At 42.5% G+C, this 24,515-nt stretch overlaps 2 protein-coding genes across 2 annotated transcripts in view; one reads left to right on the top strand and one right to left on the bottom strand.

Moving 5' to 3' along the window:
* Positions 1-3,913: 3,913 nt before the first annotated feature.
* On the bottom strand, positions 3,914-6,751 carry LOC134347853 (non-histone chromosomal protein HMG-14-like). Its single transcript, XM_063050357.1, has 6 exons — positions 6,530-6,751; positions 5,757-5,780; positions 5,344-5,376; positions 5,203-5,253; positions 5,017-5,121; positions 3,914-4,942 (listed from the first exon to the last, which is right to left on the bottom strand). The coding sequence occupies exons 1-6, from the start codon at positions 6,542-6,544 to the stop codon at positions 4,904-4,906; spliced, it is 267 nt and encodes an 88-aa protein (XP_062906427.1). The 5' UTR covers positions 6,545-6,751; the 3' UTR covers positions 3,914-4,903.
* Positions 6,752-6,787: 36 nt separating this feature from the next.
* get1 (guided entry of tail-anchored proteins factor 1) overlaps positions 6,788-24,515 on the top strand; it is a 30,748-nt gene continuing 13,020 nt past the window's right edge. Inside the window, exon 1 of the mRNA XM_063050356.1 lies at positions 6,788-7,269. Coding sequence (XP_062906426.1) covers positions 7,114-7,269 — 156 coding nt within the window. The 5' untranslated portion in view covers positions 6,788-7,113. The remainder of the gene's footprint in view (positions 7,270-24,515) is intronic.

Genomic DNA, 24,515 nt, shown 5'->3' with positions numbered 1-24,515 from the left:
TAGAAATACAATTGTATCAGCGTGAATTAATCATTCTGATGGCCTGGTGGAAGAAGCTGTCCCGGAGCCTGTTGGTCCTGGCTTTTATGCTGCAGTACCGTTTCCTGGATACTAGCAACTGGAACAGTTTGTGGTTGGGGTGACTTGGGTCCCCAATTATCCTTCAGGCCCTTTTCATTCACCCGTCTCTGTAAATGTCCTGAATAGTGGCAATCCAGTATAGCTGATAATCTAGTAGGCTCAATGACAAACTGCTCTAAAAAACCATCTCGTAGGCATTCAACAAACTCACTCTCTTGGGATCCATTTCCAAACTAATTTTCCCAGTTGACCTGCATGCTGAAATCTCCCATGACTAATCTTAACATTGCCCTTTTGACACCTTTTCTATTTCCTGTTGTAACCTGTGGTCTACATCCCAGCTACTGTTGGGAGGCCTGTATAGTACTGCCATCAGGGTCCTTTTACACTTGCAGTTTCTTAACTCAACCCACAAGGATTCAACATTTTCCGATCCTGTATCACATCTTTCTACTGATTTGATGACATTCTTTACCAGCAGAGCCACACCTCTGCTGACCTTCCTATCGCTCCAATACAAAGTGTAACCTTGGACATTCAGCTCCCAACTACAACCATCCTTCAGCCACAATTCTGTGATGGCCACAACATCATACCCAACAACCTGTAAAAGTGCAATAAGATAATCCACCTTATTTCTCATACTCCATGCATTGAGATATAACGCTTTGAGTGCTGTATTTGCTACCCTTTTCGATTCTGCATCCCGAATGCACTGATACCCACCCTGCTGGCTGCAATTATGTCCTATCATCAGCCTACCCTTCCTGACACTCTTACAGCATGCTGTCTTTGCTTTTGTACCATCCATCCTATCCTGAGTCCCTTCACTTGTTTCCACTCTCATGCCAAATTAATTTAAACCCTCCCCAACAGCTCTAACAAACCTACCTGCAAGAATATGGCCCCCTTGGATTCAGTGCAACCCGTCACTTTTGAACAGGTCATACCTCCCCCAGAAGAGATCCCAATGGTCCAAGAACCTGAAGTCCTGCCCCCTGCACCAGCTTCTCTGCCACATATTAATTTGCCAAATCATCCTGTTTCTACCCTCACTGGTGCATGGCACAGGCAGCAATCCAGAAATTACAATCTTGGGGCTCCTGCTTCTCAGCTTTCTAAATTCTCTTTGCTTTTCCTTCCTACGTCATTGGTACCAACATGTACCAAGACATCTAGCTGCTCTCGCTCCCTCTCCAAAATGTTGTGGGGGCAATCTGAGACATCCCTGACCCTGACACCTGGGAGGCAACGTACCTTTCAGCTGTCCTGTTCACATCCAGAATCTCCTGTCTGTTCCCGTATTGAGTCACCTATCACTACTGCTCCCCTCTTCTCCCTTTCGCTTCTGCATCATGGACCTATACTCTGTGCCAGTAACTTGGTCTCTGTGCTATTCCCCTGGAAGGTCATCCCCCACAACAGTATCCAAAGCTTTATTTATTGCTATATCTATACTCTATTCTTGGTTGGTGCAACTGTAATGAAACCCAATTTCCCTTGGGATCGATAAAGTATGACTATGACTATATACCTATTATTGAGACGAATGGCCACAGGGTGCTCGGTGCTAACTGCCTACTCACATATCCATTTCTCCTGACAGTCACTCAACCCTCTCGCCTCCCGCAACTTCGGGGCGATTACTTCTCCGCAACTTTGATAATCTCCTCACTCTTCCGTACAAGCCAAAGGTCATCCAGCTGCTCTCCAGATCCCTAACATGGTCTTCAAGGAGCTACAGCCGGAAGCACTTCACGGAGATGTAGTTCCCCGAGAGACTGGGTCTTCCAGGACCCTAACATTTGGCACAAAGAACACACCACAATCACTTACTACACTAGGTACAAAAAGAGGGAAAAAAAAGGAACCTTAACAGAAGCTGACCAGAGCCAACACCTCTTTTGAGCCAAAGCTTGACACTCCTAATCTCACCACTGGCCGACTCCCAATAGTTGGATTAACTACTTATTTTCCTAATTTTGAATGATAAATATTTCTCCATTTAATGGGTAAAATTATATTTTTGCCATTTTACTTTAGCAGATTAAATTTATCCTTCATATGCACATTTATTCTGTAAGATCAGTATCTCCAGTGTGGCCATTGAACATTCAACTGAAAGAGAGGTGGAGTGCTAAGGCCACTAGTATTATTAATGTAAAAATCTAAGTATTTAACCTAATGCTTAGAATTTTAGTGGAAAATGCAAGAGCAGTACAAAATCTCTTTAAACTCTAATGCAGCTTGCTTTGGGTCTGGCACAACAGGTCCATTGCAGATGCTAGCTAATTGGCTCTTCACTTAATCCCGTAATATCTGGACAGCAAAGATGTATACATCAGGATGCTCTTTATCAACTACATTCAATACCATCATCCCCTAAAAACTAACCAATAAGATTTAAGACCTTGGCCTTAATTACTCTTTGTGCAATTGGATTCTGGATTTCCCGGTTTGCAGACGCCAGTTAGTTTGCACTGGCAACATTTCCTGCACGATCTCCATAAGCACAGGTGTACCGCAAGGCTGTATGATTAGACCACCCCCGCTCTACTCATTTTACATTTATGACTGTGTGGCTAAACACCAATGCCATTTTCAAGGTTGCTGATGACACCACTGTTGTAGGCTGAACCGAAGGGGGTGACAACTCAGCACAGAGGAGGGAGATTGTAAATCCGGCTGAGTGGTACCACAACCACCTCTTACTCAGTATCAGCAAGACCAAAGAGCTAATTATTAACCAGGAGGAGGAAACCAGAGGTGCACGAGCCAGTCCCCATTGGATGATCAGCAACTTTAAATTCCTTGTAATTATCATTTCAGAGGACCTGGCCTGGGCCCAGCACCTAAGTATAATAACAAAGAAAGCATGGCATCACCTCCACTTCCTCAGGTGTTTGCATAGATTTGGCATGACATCTAAAACTTTGACAAACTTCTATAGATTGAGAGCATATTGAGTGGATGCACCACAGCCTGGTATGGGAACACCAAACTACTTGAACAGAACAGAAAATCCTGCAAAAAGTAGTGGATATGTCCCAGTCCCAAATGTAAAACCCTTCCCACCATTGAGCACAACCAGATGGAGCATTGTTGCAACATCTATCATCGGGGATCCCCTCCTCTCTCCACACAGGTAATGATCTCTTCTCACTGCTGCCATCAGGAAGGTACAGGAGCCTCAAGACTCAAACCACCAGGTTCAGGAACAGTGATTACCCCTCAACCATCAGGCTCTTGAACCAAAGGAGATAACATCACTTGTCCCGTGACAGAATTGTTTCTGCAATCTATGGACTCATTTCATGTTCCTGATATTTATTATTTCCCTTTCTTTTTGTATTTTCAGTCTGATGTCTTTTGTACACTGTTTGAACACCCAGTTAGTGCAGTCTTTCATTGATTCTATTATGGATTTATTCAGTATGTCCACAATAAAAAGAATCCCAAAGTTGCATATGGTGACATATAGTTTACTTAGGAAACCACATTCTTTCAAAGCTGGCCTTGAATATTCCCAATTATCCATGTTTTGCTTGACCTCTCCTTTTAATCTCTCCACTCTATCGAAAATCTTCCCTGATGAAAGCAGGATAATCTAAATCTTAACCCTTGCCCCTCCCCCCATAATGTTCTAACTTGCGGAATATTTCCAACATTTGTTTTTTTCACCACTGATATCCCCTGGGATTCTTAAAAATATTTTTATTTAGGTGCATTTTAGATAATTAAGAAGTTGCTAGAACATTGCCACTTCCTTTTACAACAGACATTCTCGAAGTCAAGTTTCACACCAACTCTTGATTCTGGAATAAAATTCAGCCCAATCCACAAAGGTCACACTTCAGCCACAAATTTTATTTTTTTTTTAAATCCACCAGTACACAGATACAGCTATAAACAGCCTGTACAATCCTACACAGAACCTGTACTGAAATAGAAAATGTAAGCCTCCAAATGTAATTAAATGTTAATACCATAATTCTAAACTTCCAGTGACTTTTCAGCATGATTTTTGTTGAATGTCAGTAACTATAGGATACACCATTGACCAAATGCCTATGACTCCTGATATACAGCCCTGGTGGTCAGTTTTCTCTGCAGGCAACTTCACCTATTTGCACTTCTAATAAATCATACTGTAAACCCCAAGAACTATACTTAATGAACCCATTCACAAGTTTCATGAAAAGAAAACATAAATCCAAGAAGCACTATCACAAATATAGCCAGGACAACATTGCCACAGATTATTAAGAGGGAAATCTGCAACTAAAACAAGTTTTGAAGCAAAGTTATCTATTAAAATTCCAACACTGGGAACATGGTCATCTGACCTTGATTTATTTACCAGACAAACATGTTTTTTTAAAAAAAAGGTATCAGAGTGAGCATTTTCCCTTCATGTCTGCGACAAGTCAGGAAAACAAACAGCCTCCATCCTCATTCATGGAATGTTACAGTACGTTTATACTGTCAAGTCTCTTTCAAAGCCTTCCGGCTTACTACTGTGTTTAATAGTATTGTCTACGAATTTCATGATAAAAATCTCTGTAACATCCAAGTACGTATAACTTGTTAACCTTTTTTTTACATTGCCAAAAACATTTACAGACATAACATCTGTAGATGCAAAAAAATTTATGCTTAGGGTGAAGAAAGGGGTTTAGATATGCAGGATTCCCTCCTATTTCAAAACGTGTTGCCTATTATTGAGCTACTAAAACCTTGCATTTACAAAATAGTTGATAAAAATATTCCTCTGAATTGTACAAGAGGTACTTCGACCAATGATAAAGAGGCAAGACAGATGTTATTCTGACTTGGTTTCATTTTCTCCGGCTGCTGGTACCTGCAAAATATGAATGTGTATTAATATCCAAAGTAAACTAAAATGCACTTCATTATTTTGATTAACTTATTTACCTCATTGTTTTTCCGTTCACCATTTTCTGAGGGTACAGAATCCTCCTTGGCTTCTTGATTAGCCTGTGGAGGATTCGCTTTTGTAGCTTTGGCCTTGGTTTTTTTCTATAGAAGAAAGGCAGCTCTAGGGCATGTTTCCGAAAAAAAGAAAATACAGAATTTCTTTAAAAAGCAAATAAAACTCACTTGGGTAGCCGGTTTCTTTCTTGGGATATCATTGGATTGTTTTATTTGTCTCTGAGAAAGCAAACACAAAAGTCAGCCGTTTAAACAAAAGCTTTATCTGAATAATTTTTTTTAAAAAAACACATTTACTTGGCACCTTACCTTCCTCAGTTGCATGTTACTTGGTGGTGGGTTCTAGAAAGAGGAAAAAAGTTACAAAACAAAAATACACATTCTAAATTGCATCTGTATTTCAGAGACTTTTGCAACTAAATTTAGTGTATTTGGGAAAATAGCATCAAAGTTGTCAATAAGGAATATACGTGAAATTAATTATGCACATTTTCTGAAGCTAATGCTAAAATCTAAAAGGAAACAACTTTTATTATGGGAGGAGATAAAAGATTGTTTGCAAAAGGGTTAAATTTTTGGCTTTTCTAAATTTGAATTCGTTTCAGTGTGCAATAATGAGCTTTTCCACAGCATACTAATCTTATACGCTTGCACAGGAGGTTCTGCAATTCTTTCAACCGAGTTTAAAAACTATGTTTCCAGCTAAAGAAATTAAATCTTACCTTGTCTGTTACTGTATCAGAAGCCTGTTAAATGAAGATGACAAACACGTTAAAAGTATTAAATTATTTAACTGCAACGTCATTGAAGGGGGTGGGGAAAAAAGAAAAAGCCGTCAGAAGGATGGCAGTGTTGTGTTTGCAAACAGTGTGGAGGCCGTAAAATGCGAGGGAAAAAAAGCGTGTTGGGAGGGAGGATGCCGAGAGCAGCAAGGGACGTAATGCGAATCGTTCCCGCCTGTTTGTGACCTGCTGGACGAACTTCAGAACTCCGTGTTGCCTCTTCTCTGCAAATGGTAATAGAACATTCGAGATTCAGAAGGGAGCTTGGAATTTAGGCAGGAGCACCCTTCAACATAGCAAAAACACGGCTCTTACCTCCGTTGCTAGCGCGTAAGAGGCCAAAAATAAAATAAAACTTTCACATCATATGGGGGGGGGGTAAGGTGAAAAATAGTAAATGTTTGTTAAGCGTTTATATAAATGCATTGACCTTCCACACATGAAAGTGATTAAGTAGTCTTCATTCATAGGGTGCAATTTTGCACGTCTGCTTCTGAAAGAGGGACCTCTCCAGTTAAGAACACTTGGATATTCAAGTCATTAACAGATCTTGTTTCCATTTATATTTTTTTTAAAAAACGCATTACGGTATACAATCACACTTCACCACTAATGCAACATTCCAGACGCAATTACATACAAGAGCGAACGTGTAATTGATTTTCCCTCTTTTTTTGATTCTTTCTGTCAGAAATGAAATTAAAACTACTCACCGGCTTCCTGGGCATATTTTTGAGGATTTTTAAAAAACACACTACGATATGAAAATTGGGCAAACTAGAACGCGAACAGAATGCACTCCTTGATCGTCAACTAACTCAGTCCCGGAATGGTATTCAACTACCTTGCTACAATACAACTATGGCACGTTAATACTGCCAAACGAACTAGTTCGAACCAGATTTGTTCCTTCACTTCGTGCTACCTAACATTATGATATGCACCTACCTCCGATTGGCTGGATATGCCTGTTTATCTCGCAGGCAGACCATAATTTGCGAAGTTATTGGCCAAGTCCAGCTGTCAGGCGCCCATCTCGCTCTCATCTCCCCGGGACCCTTTTTAAGTTCGGTTGACTCGAACGCCCAGAGCTCCAGCGGACCTTGCTGATTGGAGATGTCCTCTCACATGGTTTGCTCCTTAACAAAGGGACGATGCAATCTGTATTTAAGTGTTTTATACCAAACAGTGCGCATTAAACCGACAGCGTTGCATTTATTTTGTGCAATTATTATCACTGGGTGCTTATGTGACTTTGACTGCTGAAAAGGAAAGTCTCATACAGAGGCTGTAATAAATGGAATGGCTTCTATTTACTGTTGTCGTGGTTCGTCGGGGTGGGGTTACAATAGGAAGCTTAAATATGGCGGAGAGCTGTGCGTGGTTGCTAGTGCTGGGCTCGGTTTTGTTATGTAGTCTGTTTAAGATGCTGCTCCCGACCCTTTCTTTACTTGTAAGTATCTATTTACGAATGTACACCAGCAGAAATGCTACTATTACAAACATTTCAACGGGTCTTTGAGCCAGCTAATAAAATGCGACCATTTCGAATTGTGTCAACTGCTCTTCTGTGCAAATATTTTACTGAGTAAAGTAATTTTAAAAAAGGCTAAGTTTTTGAAAGATATATGCTTTCCTTTTTGTTCTGTGAGCAATACCAATAAATTTAAAGCAAATATCGGAATTTGCAATGTGTACTTAATAGTAGAAAGTAATTTTGTGTTGAAATTGAACTAGAATTAGCACAATTTTTAGGGAAGGCATGTTGTTAATCAAAATGAATAAATGGTTGTGGGTACCTGTTAAATTTAATCCAAAACTGGGAGGGATGACGGGGTGTTGCCTTGGATAAGTGGGCACGCCATGAGAAGTAGGAATGTACATTATTTTCAGAAGCTTTAGTTATGTTATTCATTCTTGTTATAAATTATGTCTATCAAGAATGCCATAATGACTTGTATTGTGTATTAAAAGTTGGGAAAGGGAAGAAAATTGGTATAAAGATGACTATAAAACTTAAATTTCAAAGATGTGGCCAGCCTGACGTGACTGCTGAATACTTAAGTGTGTTAAACTGTCCAATGGGCAAGATTTGAATTTAGAATTAAAATACCATAGTTTGGGAGGTTAATTTTAATCCTGTATGAATTTACAATGTTGATAAAATAGATTATAGTTAGCATTGGTGTAATGTTGAGAAAACATTTCAAACAATTAAGGTTATTTTGTAGATATCTGATTGGAATTGTTAATCAACAATTTTGATTGTGTCATTTGACAAGTATCATCTTATAGAACAAATTCAGTTCCATGTTAAGTGAAATAATTGCAATTCTGTTTAGGGGAGAAGAAATTGAGATTTTATTTTTAGATGCCTTCATGATCAAAACAAATGGAGGAGCAAACCAGAGCCTTGCTCCTCATCCCTTCTCTCCTCTCTTTCTCCCCCCCCGCAAAAAAAAAGTTAAATTTATATGGCAAGCTAGAGCTAATTGTTTATGTAGAACAACAAAAAACCTGGAAATACTAGAAGTTTATTATGAGCCATGTTGCATGACGCAAGTCTTTCCAAGATCATGATTGTTCTTGGCAAATTTTTCTAAAGAAGTGGTTTGGTATTGCTGACTGTTGGGCAGTGTCTTTACAAGACAGGTGACCCCAGCCATTATCAATACTCTTCAGAGATTGCCTGCCTGCTGTTAGTGGTCGTATAACCAAGACTTGTGTTATGCACCAGCTGCTCATAAAACCATCCACCACCTGCTCCCATAGCTTCACATGACCCTGATTGAGGAAGTAAGCAGGTGCTACACCTTGACCAAGGGTGACTACCCTGCCACCCATATTATATGTAGATAGGGCAAATGCAAGCAGGCTTTTTCCACTGATAGTGGGTGAGACTAGAGTTGGAGGTCATGGGTTAAGGGTGAGATGTGTAAGGGAAACTACTCAGAGGGTAGGTATGGGTAGGATGTGGGTTTGATTTCAACATTTAAGAGAAATTTGGATAGTTACATGGATGGGAGTGGTATGGAGGGCAGCGGTCCAGGTGCAGTTCAATGGAATAAACATTAATTGTTTGCACAAACTAATTGAGCCAAAGGGCCTGTTTCTGTGATGTAATGTTATATGAGTATGAAAATGGAAATCTGGAAAGAGGGCTGGGCATTGAATGAAGAAGACTGGGGCTGGAGAATATACATTTGGTCAGACAAAACACAGTCAGACTTTATCTTATCCCAGAAAGAAGGCACATCAATTTGATATAATGCCTTACCCACCAGCTGTGCAGCTGTGCCCCAGTACTGTATTGTGCTCAAAGGACTGGGTTCAGCTGTTACTTGGAATAGCTGTACCCTCTCTGCTGACAATAACTATGGGGCGACTACTTTTCACATTGTCTAGATTTAGATAATGGAATTGATGACTTTGTGGCAAAGTTTGCAGATTATACAAAGGTAGGTGGAGGGGTAGGTAGTGCTGAGGAAACAATGTGATTGCAGCAGGGCTTGGATAAATTGGAAGAATGAAAGATTGGCAGATGGAATGCCATGTTGGGAAATGTACGAATGTGCATTTTGGTAAAAGGGACAGTAGTGTGGACTATATTAAATAGGGAGAAGGCTCAAACATCAGAGGTACCAAGTGACTTGGGAGTCCCTGTGCAAAACTCCCAGAAGGTTAATTTACAGGTTCAGTCTGTGGTAAAGAAGGCAAATGCAATGTTGGCATTTATTTCAAGGGGAATAGAATAGAGGTTTCCCCCGCTGTCCGAAGGTACTGCGTTCCTATGAAACGGTTCGTAAGCCGGAATGTCGTAAAGTGAATAAGTAATTACCATTCATTAATATGGGAAAAACTTTTGAGCGTTCCCAGACCCAAAAAATAACCTACAAAATCGTGCCAAATAACACACAAAACCTAAAATAACAGTAACAAATAGTAAAAACAGGAATAATATGACAAATACACAACCTACATAAAGTAGAAATACTTTTCTGCAGCACTGTCTAGTGCAGCGAAAATCTCGCGGAGGCGCTCTTGGCAGAAACACTCTCTCTAGTAACCTTGAAGCTATGAAGCTGCCACATCATACCAAATAACACAAAAATACACAGCCTATATAAAGTAGAAATAATGTATGTACAGTGTAGTGTCACTTACTGGAATCGGGAAGACTCCAATAAATTGCAGTTTCGTCACAGTTAAACACTTGCTTGTACGAATAACCACCTGATGCAATCGGCAATCACCTCTGATCTGGGCCGACATTTACAGGCCGGGTGGCACCTAATTAATTAGCTTGTTTATTTTGGCTTTTTTCTTAAAGCTGTGCTGGGTGCGTCCTGGCTACCACTGCATTCTTCGCGGCAATGTATCGGTCCGCGGCCCAGAGGTTGGGGACCACTGCTTAAACTATGAAGCTGCCCTTGCCTCAGAAACCGATCAAACCACCCATGACTACCTTTAAATTCCACTTTCGCAACACTTTCATCACCATCGTCCAGTACTTTCTGTTTCAGCTTATTAAAAAGACTGACTGATTTCTCCTTAAATATAAGAAAACTTAACCGAACACCACGCTTTGTACACCCATCAATCCACTCAAGCAATAGACTTCCTATTTTATCCATTATTGGATGCCGACTAAGAGAGACCACTTTGCTACGAGCAGAACCAACAGTAACATCGACAGCTTTCAAAATTCTTTCTCTCTGCGTAAAAATAGTGCGAATGGTGGATGCAGGCAAGTTCAACATGGGGACAATGTCCTTACTTGGTTCACCACAATTGAAATGCTTAATTATGTCTAGTTTTACACCAAGTGTAACACCCGCATGAGCTCTTTTAGGCTTTTCCGATACCTTAGAACTCATCCTGCTAACGGATGCACAAAACAAATGGAGATAAAACATGTGTTTAAGCAATGCCGGCTAGAATGCAGTTCCGGGGGAGGAGCTTGGCTGTTCAGGTGCGTGCTGCCTTTTTTCGTAACAGTGAAAATACCTGTTAGCGAAAACAGGTAACTAATGTAGTTCTTTTGTAACAGCGAGGTGTTGTAAAGTGAACGTTTGGAAAACGGGGGCCATCTGTATAAAAACGAGATAATACTGAGGCTTCATAAGACACTAGTCATGCAGAACCTGGAGTATTGTCGACAGTTTTAGGCCCCATATCTTTGAAAGCGTGTGTTGTCATTGGAGGGAGTCCAGAGGAGATTCACAAGGATGATTCTGGGAATGAAAAGATTAACACAGGAGGAATGTTTGGCAGCTTTGGGCCTGTACTCACTGGGATTTAGAAGAATGCATGGGGATCTCATTGAAACCTACCGAATGTCGAAAGGACCAGATAGGGTGGATATGGAGAGCATGTTTCCTGTGGTGGGGTATCTAGAACTAGAGGGCACAGCTTCAAAATTGAGGGGTGACTTTTTAGAAGAGAGGTAAGGAAGCCTTTTTTTTAATCAGTAGTGAATCTGGAGGCTAAGGGTATATTTAAGGCAGAAACTGATAGTTTCCTGATCGGTCAGAACATCAAAGAATATGGCGAGAAGGCAGGTGTATGAGTTGAGTGGGATCCCAAATCAGATATATTGGATGACGGAACAGACTTGATGGGCTGAATGGCCTAATTCTGCTCCTTGTGTCTTATGGTCTTGTGGTCTATCAGGATGGTAGTGTAGAAGTTCGCATGACGCTATTATAGCTCAATTCCGGTGCTGTCAGTAAGGAGTTTATTTTCTTCCTATGACCACATGAATTTCCTCTGGGTGTACCAGTTTCCTCCCACAGTCAAAAGATGTACCAGTTACCAGGTTAATTAATTGGTCATTGTAAATTGTCTATGATTAGTCCAGTGTAAAATAGTTGGATTGCTGGGCATTGCAGCTCATTGGGCTGGAAGGGACTGTGTCCGTCCTGTATCCCGAAATCAACTAAAAAGCTGGCAGAAGTTGTAGTTGAGAAAGGCACAGCAGAAACATTTAAAACCCAATGAAGTAAATAAATAGGAGAGGTTTGGAGCCCTGTGGGTCATATGCGTCGTACAGGAGAAGCTTGGCCATAAGACCAAAAGACACAGGAGCAGCATTAGAGTATTCAGCCCATCAAGTCTGCTCTACCATTCAGTCATGGCTGATTTCTCCCCCTCTCAACCCCATTCTCCTGCCTTCTCCGCATAACATGCCCTTACTAATCAAGACCCTATCAACCTCTGCTTTAAGTATTCTCAAGGCCTCCACTGCCATCTGTGGCAATGAATTCTACAGATTAATCACCCTCTGGCTAAAGAAATTCCTCCTCATATTTGTGATTTGCTTGCTAAATGGTGCTTTAAAGAGTCAAGTTTCCAAATATCACTCCACTTCTTCCCACTTGCAAATAGTGATTCAATAATTTCTTCACCAAAAGCAGTATATAAATAAGCCAGTTCTAAAATCTGCAGACGAATCGTGTTGTCAAACTCCACATTGTCAACACCATCGACATCGGAAACTGGAAAAGGGAATGTGACTGTGTACGGTCATGAAATATACTTAACATGCACAGTTTAAATTCCTTTGTGCACACCCTTACCTTAGAGGAAACATTGCTTATGAACCTCTCCAATGCCAGTACATCCTTTCTCAGGTAAAGGGGCCAAAACTGCTCTCGATTCTCCAAGTATGGTCTGACCAATGCCTTGTTATGTCTCAGCTGTACGTACTTGCTCTTATGTTCTAGTCCTTATGAGGACTTGCATTTTAGTAGCGGAAAGTTAAACAAAAGAGTTGCCTCTTAATGTAGAGACTATTGAATGCATAGTGGATGATCCAATATGCTTTCATGGCACGGTAGGGTTTCAGATTTCTGAATCATTGGGATCTCTTCTGGGGAAGTTATGACCTGTTTCTGTTTAAAAAAAAGGGGTGTTTATACCTGACCCCAAGGAGGACTAGTATCCTTGTGGGCGGGTTTGTTAGAGCTGTTGGAGAGAGTTTAAACTAATCTGGCCAGGGGAATGAGAAGTGAAGTGATAGGGCTGAGGATGGGGCGGTTGGTATACAAGTCAATGCTGTGTGTAGTGAAACTGTGAGGAAAGACTTGGTAGATGATAGGGCAGAATTGCAGTCAGTGGGATGAGTTGAAATGCAACATAGCAAAATTGAAAAGGTTGATGATTACAGGATTGAAGGTGTCATGTCTGAATGCTCACAGTGTGCAGAATAAGGTAGCTGATATTGTAGCACGGTTAGAGTTTGGCAGGTGTGACATTGTGGGCATCACTGAGTCGTGGCTGAAAGATCATAGTTGGAAGCTTAATATCCAAGAATACACGTATCGAAAGGTTAGGCAGAAAGGGTGAGGTGGCTCTTGGTCTAAAAAAAGTGCAATCAAATCCTTAAAAAGAGGTGATAGTGGATCAGACGATATAGAATCCTTGTGGGGAAAGTTAATAAACTGCGATGGCAAAAAGACCCTGATTAGAGTTGCATGCAGGCCTCTGAATAGTAGCCAGGAAATGAGAAGTACATTCCAATGTGAAATAGAAAAGTCATGTAATAAGAGCAATGTTACGATAGTCTTGGAAGATTTCAATGTGCAGGTAGATTGGGAAAATCAGATCAACAGAAGGCAACTTAAAAAAAGCCTTGAAGAAGGAATAGACGAAATATAAAGTTAAACTAGCCAGTTACACAGAAGAGGATACCAGAAGGTTTTTTTTCCCCCAGTTATAAACAGTAAAGGAGGGATGAGAGTGGACCACTGGAAAATGATGCTGGAGGGGTGGTAATGAGGGACAAAGAAATGGTGGATGGACTTAGTAAGTATTTGGCATCAGTCTTCACTGTGGAAGATACCAGCAGTATGCCAGAAACTCACAGGTGTCATGGGGCAGAGGTGAGCGTGGTTGTTATTGCTAAGGAGAAGCCACTTGGGAAGCTGAAAGGTCTGAAGGCAGGTAAGTCACCTGGATTAAATGGAATACACCCCAAGGTTCTGAAAGAGGTAGCTAAAGGGATTGTGGAGGCATTAGTAGCGATCTTTCAAGAACCAATAGTTTCTGAAATGGTTCCGGAGGACTGGAAAATTGCACATGTCACCCCACTCTTTAGGAAGGGAGGGAGGAAGCAAAAAGGAAACTACTGTCCAGTTAGCCTGACCTCAGTGGTTGGGAAGATGTCGGAGTCTATTATTAAGTATGAGGTTTCGAGGTACTTGGAGGCACAGGATAAAGTAGGCCAAAGTCAGTATGGTTTCTTTAAAGAGAAATTGTGCCTGGCAAATCTGTTGGAATTCTTTGAGGAAATAACAGGCAGGGTAGACAAAGAAGAGTTAGAAGATGTTGTTTATTTGGATTTTCATAAGGCCTTTGACAAGATGTTGCGCTTAAGACTGTTCAAAAAGATAAGAGCTCATGGTATTACAGGAAAGGTACTCACACTGGTAGAAGATTGGTTGACTGACAGACGGCAGGGTGGGAATAAGGGGGGCTAATTTTGGTTGTCTACCAGTGACTAGGCTGGCTGGTGGTGCAGTGACATCAGCGCCGAACTCCGGAGCAACGGTTCCTGAGTCCGAATCCAGTCAGGCCGCTCCCCGGCATGCTTTCCATCCGTGCTGGGTTGAGTGGCGAGCTTGCAACTCGGCCTTGTAGACTTGGGGTACCACTCATCGAATCTTTCCTCCAAGACAACCACTTGAAAAAGTGGTCACCGAGGCTCTGGCAAAGTATGGCACACACAAAAAACAACTGGTGACTATTGGTGTTCCGCAGGGGTCTGTGTTGGGACTGCTTCTTCTCACTTTATATGCCAATGATTTGGATGACAGAATTGATAGTTTTTGTGGTCAAGTTTGCAGACAATACGAAGATAGGTGGACAGACAGGTAATGTTAAGGAAGCATGGAGTTGGACAGATTGGGAGAATGGGCAAAGAAGTGGCAGGTGGAATATAGTGCAGTGAAGTGTATGGTCATGCACTTTGGTAGAAGGAATAGAGGTGTAGGCTATTCTCGAAACAGAAATTTCAAAAATCAGAGGTGCAAAAGAGCTTGAGAGTCCTTGCAACACACACAAAAGTTTCTGGTGAACGCAGCAGGCCAGGCATCATCTCTACGAAGGGTACAGGCGACATTTTGGGTCCCAGCTATGCCTGCCTTTTTGTTGGCTTTGTGGAACAGTCCATGTTCCAAGCCTATGCTGGTATCCATCCCCCACTTTTCCTTCGCTACATCGACGACTGCATTGGCACTGCTTCCTGCACACATGCTGAGCTTGTTGACTTCATTAGCTTTGCCTCCAACTTTCACCCTGCCCTCAAGTTTACCTGGTCCGTTTCCGACACCTCCCTCCCCTTTCTAGATCTTTCTGTCTCTATTTCTGGAGACAGCTTATCTACTGATGTCTACTATAAGCCTACGGACTCTCACAGCTACCTGGACTATTCCTCTTCTCACCTGCTCTCAGGATGATGCTTTTCATTCCAGAACGAAGGATGTCCTTCTTTTTTAAAGAAAGGGACTTCCCTTCCTCCACCATCAACTCTGCTCTCAAACGCATCTCTCCCATTTCACGCACATCTGCTCTCAGCCCATCCTCCCGCCACCCCACAGGAATAGGGTTCCCCTTGTCCTCACCTACCACCCCACCAGCCTCCGGGTCCAACATATAATTCTCCTTAACTTCCGCCACCTCCAATGGGATCCCACCACCAAGCACAATTTTCCCTCCCCCCCCCCCCCACTTTCTGCAGGGATCTCTCCCTATGCGACTCCCTTGTCCATTCGTCCCCCCCATCCCTCCCCACTCCCCACCGGCACTTATCCTTGTAAGCGGAACAAGTGCTACACATGCCCTTACACTTCCTCCCTCACTACCATTCAGGGCCCCATACAGTCCTTCCAGGTGAGACAACACTTTACCTGTGAGTCGGCTGGGGTGATACACTGCATCCGGTGCTCCCAGTGCGGCCTTATATATATTGGCGAGACCCGATGCAGACTGGGAGACCGTTTCACTGAACACCTACGCTCTGTCTGCCAGAGAAAGCAGGCTCTCCCAGTGGCCACACATTTTAATTCCACGTCCCATTCCCATTCTGACATGTCTATCCACGGCCTCCTCTACTGTAAAGATGAAGCCACACTCAGGTTGGAGGAACAACACCTTATATTCCGTCTGGGTAGCCTCCAACCTGATGGCATGAACATCAACTTCTCTAACTTCCGCTAATGCCCCACCTCCCCCTCGTACCCCATCCGTTATTTATTTTTATACACACGATCTTTCTCTCACTCTCCTTTTTCTCCCTCTGTCCCTCTCACTATACCCCTTGCCCATCCTCTGGGTTCCCCCCCCACCTTTTCCTTCTCCCTGGGCCTCCTGTCCCATGATCCTCTCCTATCCCTTTTGCCAATCAACTGTCCAGTTCTTGGCTCCATCCCTCCCCCTCCTGTCTTCTCCTATCATTTCGCATCTCCCCCTCCCACTTTCAAATCTCTTATTAACTCTTCTTTCAGTTAGTCCTGACAAAGGATCTTGGCCCGAAACGTCGACTGTACCTCTTCCTAAAGATGCTGCCTGGCCTGCTGCATTCACCAGCAACTTTTATGTGTGTTGCTTGAAATTCCAGCATCTGCAGATTTCCTCATGTTTCAGAGACCTTGTGCAGGATTCCCTAAAGGTTAACTTGCAGGTTGAGTCTTTGGTAAGGAAAATAAATGCAATATTAGCATTCATTTTGAGATGACTGGAATACAAAAACAGACTGAAAAGCTTGAGCATGTAGATATTAAGAAAGAGGATGTGCTGGAGCTTTTGGAAAGCGTCATGTTGGATAAGTCACCAAGACCACACAAGATGTACCCCAGGCTACTGTGGGAGACGAGGGAGGAGATTGCTGAGCTTCTGGTGATGATCTTTGCAACATCAATGGGGACGGGAGAGGTTCCGGAGAATTGGAGGGTTGAGGATGTTGTTCCCTTATTCAAGAAAGGGAGTAGAGATAGTCCAGGAAATTATAGACCAGTGAGTCTTACCTCAGTGGTTGGTAAGTTGATGGAGAAGATCCTGAGAGGCAGGATTTATGAACATTTGAAGAGGTATAATATGATTAGGAATAGTCAGCATGGCTTTGTCAAGGGCAGATTGTGGCTTATGAGCCTGATTGAATTTTTTGAGGATGTGACTAAACACATTGACAAAGGAAGAGCAGTAGATGTAGTATATATGGATTTCAGGAACACATTTGACAAGGTACCCCATGCAAGTCTTATTGAGTAAGTAAGAAGGCATGGGATCCAAGGGGACATTGCTTTGTGGATCCAGAACTAGCTTGCCCACAGAAGGCAAAGTGTGGTTGTAGACGGGTCATATTCTGTATGGAGGTCGGTCACCAGTGGTGTGTCTCAGGGATCTGTTCTGGGACCCTTACTCTTCGTGATTTTTATAAATGACCTGGATGAGGAAGTGGAGGGATGGGTTAGTAAGTTTACTGATGACACAAAGGTTGGGGGTGTTGTGGATAGTGTGGAGGGCTGTCAGAAGTTACAGCGGGACATTAATAGAATGCAAAACTGGGCTGAGAAGTGGCAGATGGAGTTCAACCCAGATAAGTGTGAAGTGGTTCATTTTGGTAGGTCAAATATGATGGCAGAATATAGTACTAATGGTAAGACTCTTGGTAGTGTGGAGGATCAGAGGGATCTTGGGGTCTGAGTCCATAGGACGCTCAAAGCAGCTGTGCAGATTGACTCTGTGGTTAAGAAGGCATACGGTGCATTGACCTTCATCAACCATGGGATTGAGTTTAAGAGCCGAGAGGTAGTGTTGCAGCTATATAGGACCCTGGTCAGACCCCACTTGGAGTACTGTGTTCAGTTCTAGTTGCCTTACTACAGGAAGGATGTGGAAACCATAGAAAGGGTGCAGAGGAGATTTACAAGGATGTTGCCTGGATTGGGGAGCATGCTTTATGAGATTAGGTTGAGTGAACTCGGCCTTTTCTTGGAGTGTCGAAGGATGAGAGGTGACCTGATAGAGGTGTATAAGATAATGAGAGGCATTGATCATGTGGGTAGTCAGAGGCTTTTTCCCAGGGCTGAAATGGTTGCCACAAGAGGAAACAGGTTTAAGGTGCTTGGGAGTAGATACAGAGGAGATGTCAGGGGTAAGTTTTTTACTCAGAGAGTGGAGAGTGTGTGGAATGGGCTGCCGGCGACGGTGGTGGAGGTGGATATGATAGGGTCTTTTAAGAGAGTTTTGGATAGATACATGGAGCTTAGAAAAATAGAGGGCTATAGATAAGCCTAGTAATTTCTAAGGTAGGGACATGTTCAGCACAACTTTGTGGGCCGAATGGCCTGTATGGGGCTGTATGTTTTCTATGTTTCTAAGGATGTAATGCTGAGGCTTTATAAGGCACGGGTCAGACCACACTTGGATTGTTGTGAGCAGTTTTGGGCCTCTTGTATAAAAATGTGCTGCCATTGTTGAGGGTCCAGAGGAAGTTCATGAGAAATAATCCAGGAATTAAAGGGTTAACGTATGAGGTGCTTTTGATGGCTCTGGGCCTGTACTTGCTGGAGTTTAAAAGAATTGTTGGGGTGGGGGGGTTCATTGAAACCTATTGAATATTGAAAGCACAGACACGAGGAAATCTGCAGATACTGGAAATTCAAGCAACACACACAAAATGCTGGTGAACATAGCAGGCCAGGCAGCATCTATAGGAAGAGGTACAGTCGACATTTCAGGCCAGGATCCTTCGCCAGGACTAACTGAACGAAGAGATAGTAAGAGATTTGAGAGGGGGAGGGGGAGATCCGAAATAATAGGAGAAGACAGGAGGGGAGGGGGTGCTGGGGAGAGAGAGAAGCGGGGAGGGGAGCCCGGAGGGTGGAGAGCAGGCAAGGAGTTATCGTGAGAGGGACAGAGGGAGAAAAAGAGGGAGAGAGGAAAAAGAGGGAAAATGAGGTGAGAAGGGGAGGAGGGGCATTAACGGAAGTTAGAGAAGTCAATATTCATGCCATCAGGTTGGAGGCTACCTAGGCGGAATATAAGATGTTGTTCTTCCAACCTGAGTGGCTTCATCTTGACAGTAGAGGAGGCGGCCTAGATAGAGTGGATGTGGAGGGGTTGTTTCCTGTAGTGAGGGAGTCCAGGACCAGAGGACACAGCCTCAAAATAGTGGGATGTCCGTTTAGAACAGAGATAAGAATTTCTTTAGCCAGAGAATTGTGAATCTGTGGAATTCATTCCCAAGATGGCTGTGTAGGCTAAGTCATTGATTATATTTAGAGTGGAAGTTGATAGGTTCTTGATTAATCAGGGTGTCAAAGGTTGCAAGGAGGAGGCATGAGAGTGAGGCTGAGAGGGATCATCAATCAGCCATAGTGGAATGGAGGAGCATACTGACGGGCCAAACAGCCTAAATATGCTCCATTGTCCTATAGATTTTATTATTACTGAGTCTCTGATTTGACAAAACACCAAATGACTATTTACTGTCTTGTGGGGGGGGGGGGGAGAGAGAGAGAGAAGCCTTTATGTTTTATATTACATTGTATCTGGCACCCTCAGACCTGGTCAGAGGCATTGGTAGGTGCTAGTAAGCACAATTTCCTTTTGCTCTACGTATGTTTACAGTCATGCAGTTGAGAATGAAGACATTTGCTATATTCCAAAGGTTGTTGGTTTCTTTTCTAATGAACTTTGAGGATTATGTTGCAGCATGTATCGATGCTACAACATATTTGGTTGCATTTGTCAGTCCAGTCAGCGCAGAGCAACATTGACAGCTTGAAGCTAAAAAGGTGTGCTAATTTAGCTGAAACATTGTGCTTCAGCATGTGAGAGGACACACTCATTCCTTCTCGCCCTGCTTCAGCACATAGTTATGCATTCAACTTATTTGACCTGAAGCCAACTGCTCAAATGGTTTGCAAACAAGCAAGAATTAATTTTGGCAGTTGGAGGGGAAAAGAACAATAAACTATGTAGACAGTTGGTTCTGATTTCTTCCCAAGCTTTCAGAGGATGTTGCAAATACATTATGCAGCCATACATTCATGTTTACTGAGTAAAGCAAACAGTAGTGAAGAGGAAGACCTGGTTAATATCATTGAAGATTATTCGTGGCCTCTGTCTTTAGGCTGCTACCCTGTTGCTGCATTTACATGGTTCTACCTACAGCTAGTGATCAGTTGATCCAAACACTGCTTTCAAGGATGAAATGAGGTCAGTGTCATTGTGATTTCCAAGAACTGAAAAGTGCTGTGCAGTTGTGTTGCAAATCAATCAGGATCCAGCAAAAAAAATCACAAAGATTTGTATGAATATATGTTGTGACATAGGCCTGTTATGACATCTCTCCCCCTCTCTCTCTCCCCCTCTTTCTCTCCCCCTCTCTCTCTCCCCCTCTCTCTCTCCCCCTCTCTCTCTCCCCCTCTCTCTCTCCCCCTCTCTCTCCCTCCCCCTCTCTCCCTCCCCCTCTCTCCCTCCCCCTCTCTCCCTCCCCCTCTCTCCCTCCCCCTCTCTCCCTCCCCCTCTCTCCCTCCCCCTCTCTCCCTCCCCCTCTCTCCCTCCCCCTCTCTCCCTCCCCCTCTCTCCCCCCCTCTCTCCCCCCCTCTCTCCCCCCCTCTCCCCTCTCTCCTCCCCCTCTCCCCCCCTCCCTCCCCCCCTCTCTCCCCCCCCCCACATTGTTTCACCTTCCATACCTGTAACTGAGTTACTGTTGCTCCATTGCTGTCGGTTAACTCTGTGGAATAACCAACCCAAGGGCATCATCAGCATTCTTTCAGCATGCAGGCTGCATCGATTCCACTGGTGAAACCATGCCATCTGAAACGTGTTTAAAGTTACACAGTAAATTCTAGCCTTTCCAGTTCGCTTCTCACTCAAGTTGGTGCACTGGTGCTATAAGCTTCATCTGCCCTCCACTCCACCCTGTCCCACCTGGAAAATGGTGCCGTATACGCGAGGATGCTGTTGGAACTTGGACTTCTTGGTAGAAAGACCAGAGTCAGTCTGTGTTGGCACCAGCTCAATCGCACTGAGTGCTGTTGCCTCCTAGGTCTGTGTACTTGACCTGCTACTGTCCACGCTGCTGACTCACAACTGCACTGCAAGATCCAGCACATTGTCCTGACCAGCGGCATCACCGTCTGGTACGGGAATTGCAAAGCATCTGACCACAAGACCCTGCAAAGTATTGCGCGGACTGCTGAGAGGATCGCCAGGATCTCTCTTCCACCCATCCGAGATTTTATCTGGAGGGTCCCTAGCATTGTCAATGATTCCACCCCGCCCCCCCCATCCGTCCAACTGAACCCCACCCACCAGCACCACCATCAGAAGGTAGGAGGTATGGTAGCATTTGGACAAGAACTGTTAGAATGGGAAGTAGTTTCTTCCTGCAGGTTGTTAGACTATTGAACTTGCGTCACCACCCAGGTGAAGCACCAGTAGCACTATAGTTTACTTTTTAACTTGTGACTGAAGTGCACCTTATTATTTGTTAATTTACTTGTGGTAATATTACTTTGTGTTGTTTGTGAGTTATATGTAGTGTGCTTTGCATCTTGGTCCCAAAGGAACGTTGGTTCATTTAGTGGTATACATGCATGTGGTTGAATGACAGTACTTGAACTTGAGGTGCCCACAGCGCAAAATAATTATTTTGAAGAAAAGCTCTCCCTTTAACAAGATCTCTGTTCTTTTTGAACAAGGCCCCCCCCCTTTTTTTATAGGATTATCCTGTCTTTATATTTATTGAATGAAAGTTGTTTAATTTCAAGTTTCAAGTTTATTGTGTTCTTGAAATTGGGATAAATGCAGATTATGTATTCTGAGTTTTTATGGTGGACATCTACTGATCTGTTTTATCGTTAGTTTTTCAAGATGGTGTCTTAACAGATCAAACTGATTTTAGAGTTTTTTAAAATGCAGATAAATTTGGGTCTCTGCCAAAAAGCTAGTTTTGAATAGCCTGAAGTGTATTACAAGGCAGCAACCGGATTGAGCATGTCTATAAGGTTTTCAGAGTCTCCCAAGTACTCTGTATATTTCTTTGTGAAGGATTCACTCTACAGCAAAGCAGTGCGAGGCATGTTAAACTAGTATTACAGGAGTTGAGCCTTCAATTGATGGGAGGGGAGGTTTTACAAAGGGAATTATTAAACTGAGTGCAACAACCTGCTGGAGGTTCTCTAAGTCAAACAGCATCTGTGGGAGAAAAGGATTTTATTTATTGTCACTATGTACTGAGATACTTGTCTTGCATTTCCTTCATGCAGATCAATTCATTACACAGTGCATTAAGGTAGAACAAGGTAAAACAATAACAATGTAGAATTAAGTGTGATTTTTTTTTTTGCTTCAGTCCCAATGTTGGATTTTGACCCAAAGTGTTGATAATTCCTTTCCTCCCACAGATGCTGCTCGAACTGTCGAGTTCCTTCTGCAGGTAGTTTGTTGCTCCAGTTTCCAACAATTTCAATCTCTTGTGACCCCATTCATAAAACGATTGGTCATTATTTGGATTCAAATAGACTAGTCAGTGGCCAATTTTTGTATGTGCACAAGTCATCCCCAACTTGTGTACAGCCCATACATATGATCCTTCATTTGGGAGACTGGCAGCATGGGTTTGTCCGCTATGGCCACAATCTTAATGACGTACAGTTTGTGTTCTGCTTGGCCATGCCTAATATTCCTACTATTGCTGGTCAAGTTCACTGAAAATGAGAAACTTCAGAAATGTGTTGAGCTGATATAATTTCCATGAGTGTTTGACACCAAAGGATTGTTGATGACTGTCTTGGTGAATACTAATACAAGTCATTAGAGACGTTTCTTTTTACACTCTCCTTTGTCTTACTTATCTCACTTCCTCCCAGAATGAGGTTCTGTAATGCCATTCTTTGTTTTTAACTCTGATTACTTCAAAATCAGTTCAGTAATATTTATGCTTCAGTAGGATGGACCATCGTTTGTCCACTCCAAACAACTGATGTGCTGTAGTGTTCATGTTAAATCCGCTTTGTATGTCCTATAATACGTAGTTCAGCCAGATTAACATTTTGGCCATGCCTTAATCTTTTTCCAACCTTGTAAACGTTCAACCAGCTGTTATTGACTCAGGGGAAAATAGTCTGTGTATGGGACACAGAGGTCCATTTATAATCCAAGCTTTTGAAATCTCAAACAGTGCTGATTACATGATGACACAGATTTGTTTGATAATTACTTTAGATATCACCTAAGGTGGAGATTTTGCCTGTTCATTGTTGGAGCTGAAGCATATCTTTTACATCTTCAAATTACTGGCTGGCATTGGAAGAAGATGAAAGGAACCCCAGGACCATCATTCAAACTTCAGAATTTGAAGACTATGACTAAAAATTGTGTATTTAATTTTACATAAAATTTGTTTACCTGTGTCATTGTTCACTCACCCTTTAGCTGTTTTATAAAATCAATATAGGATACTGAACACCTTTTTAAAATTAATTCTACACAAATCAAACTGTTGACAAAAATCACTCCCATTTAGTATTCAGGCTTTTAGGTACATTTGTTTCACTTCACTAATCGGAATATGTATTCGATTTGGTTATAAGTACTTGCTAGGTCAGAACTGCATGTAATAGCATTAGAGAAGAGATTCATAAGGATTTTGTCATAGCTGGAGAAATACAGTGGCCACTTTATTAGGCACATCTGCTTGTTAATGCAAATATCTAATTAGCCAATTATGTGGCAGTAACTCGAATACATAAAAGCATGCAGACATGGTCAAGAGGTTCACTTGTTGTCCAGACCAATCATCAGAATGGGGAAGAAATGTGATTCAAGTAACATTGACTGTGGAAAGTTTGTTGGTGCCAGACAGGGTGGTTGGAGTAGCTCTCAAACTACTGATCTCCTGGAATTTTCATGCACAACAGTCTCTAGAAAATAGCGCGATAAACCAAAAAAAATTCCAGTGAATGACAGTGTTGTGGGTGAAAACGCCTTGTTAATGAGAGAAGTCGGAGTTGGACTTATTCAAGCTGACAGGACGGTGACTAACTTAAGTAACCACTGTGGTTACAACAGTAGTTTGCAGAAGAGCATTTCTGAATGCACAACACGAAGTGGATGTGCTACAGCAGCAAAGGACACACCTGGTTCCTCACTTGTACCTAATAAAGTGGCCACTGCCTGTATGGTTATAATTATGGGGGAGTGTGTGGATCTGACTAAGCTGAGGACACTCTGAAACAAAAGCTATAAGATAAAGATTTACTTGAGAGGTTCAAAATTATGAGTGGCCCAGAAGAAGAAAGAAGAACGATGTTTCTCTCAGTCAAGTTTGATTTCCAGAGGGTCATAGACTTAAATTGAAGATTTTTTCCATTTTCTAAAAGAATAGTGGTAATTGAGGTTTGTGCTCAAAAGGGAGTGAGACAAAAACCCCATCCCATTTCGAAAAAGTACCGAAAGTACTTAAGACCACTTCAATGATCATAGACCAAGAGCTGGGAAAAGAGAGTAACATGAAGAGCTCGTTATTTTGGCTGCACCAAAGTAATGGGTTAAAGGGCCTCCTTTGCCATAAATATCTATGATAAAGAAAACAATCAGCCTTTGAATCCAGTGTGATTCATGTGTTTTCAATCTACACTAAGCTTCCTACACAGTTTGTCCATCATTAAGGCTAACCACTTCCAG

Source organism: Mobula hypostoma, chromosome 6 (genome assembly GCF_963921235.1).
Source record: "Mobula hypostoma chromosome 6, sMobHyp1.1, whole genome shotgun sequence".
Lineage (NCBI taxonomy): Eukaryota > Metazoa > Chordata > Chondrichthyes > Myliobatiformes > Myliobatidae > Mobula > Mobula hypostoma.
The sequence above is the reverse complement of the archived record's forward strand: the minus strand, read 5'-3'. Positions and strand labels throughout refer to the sequence as shown.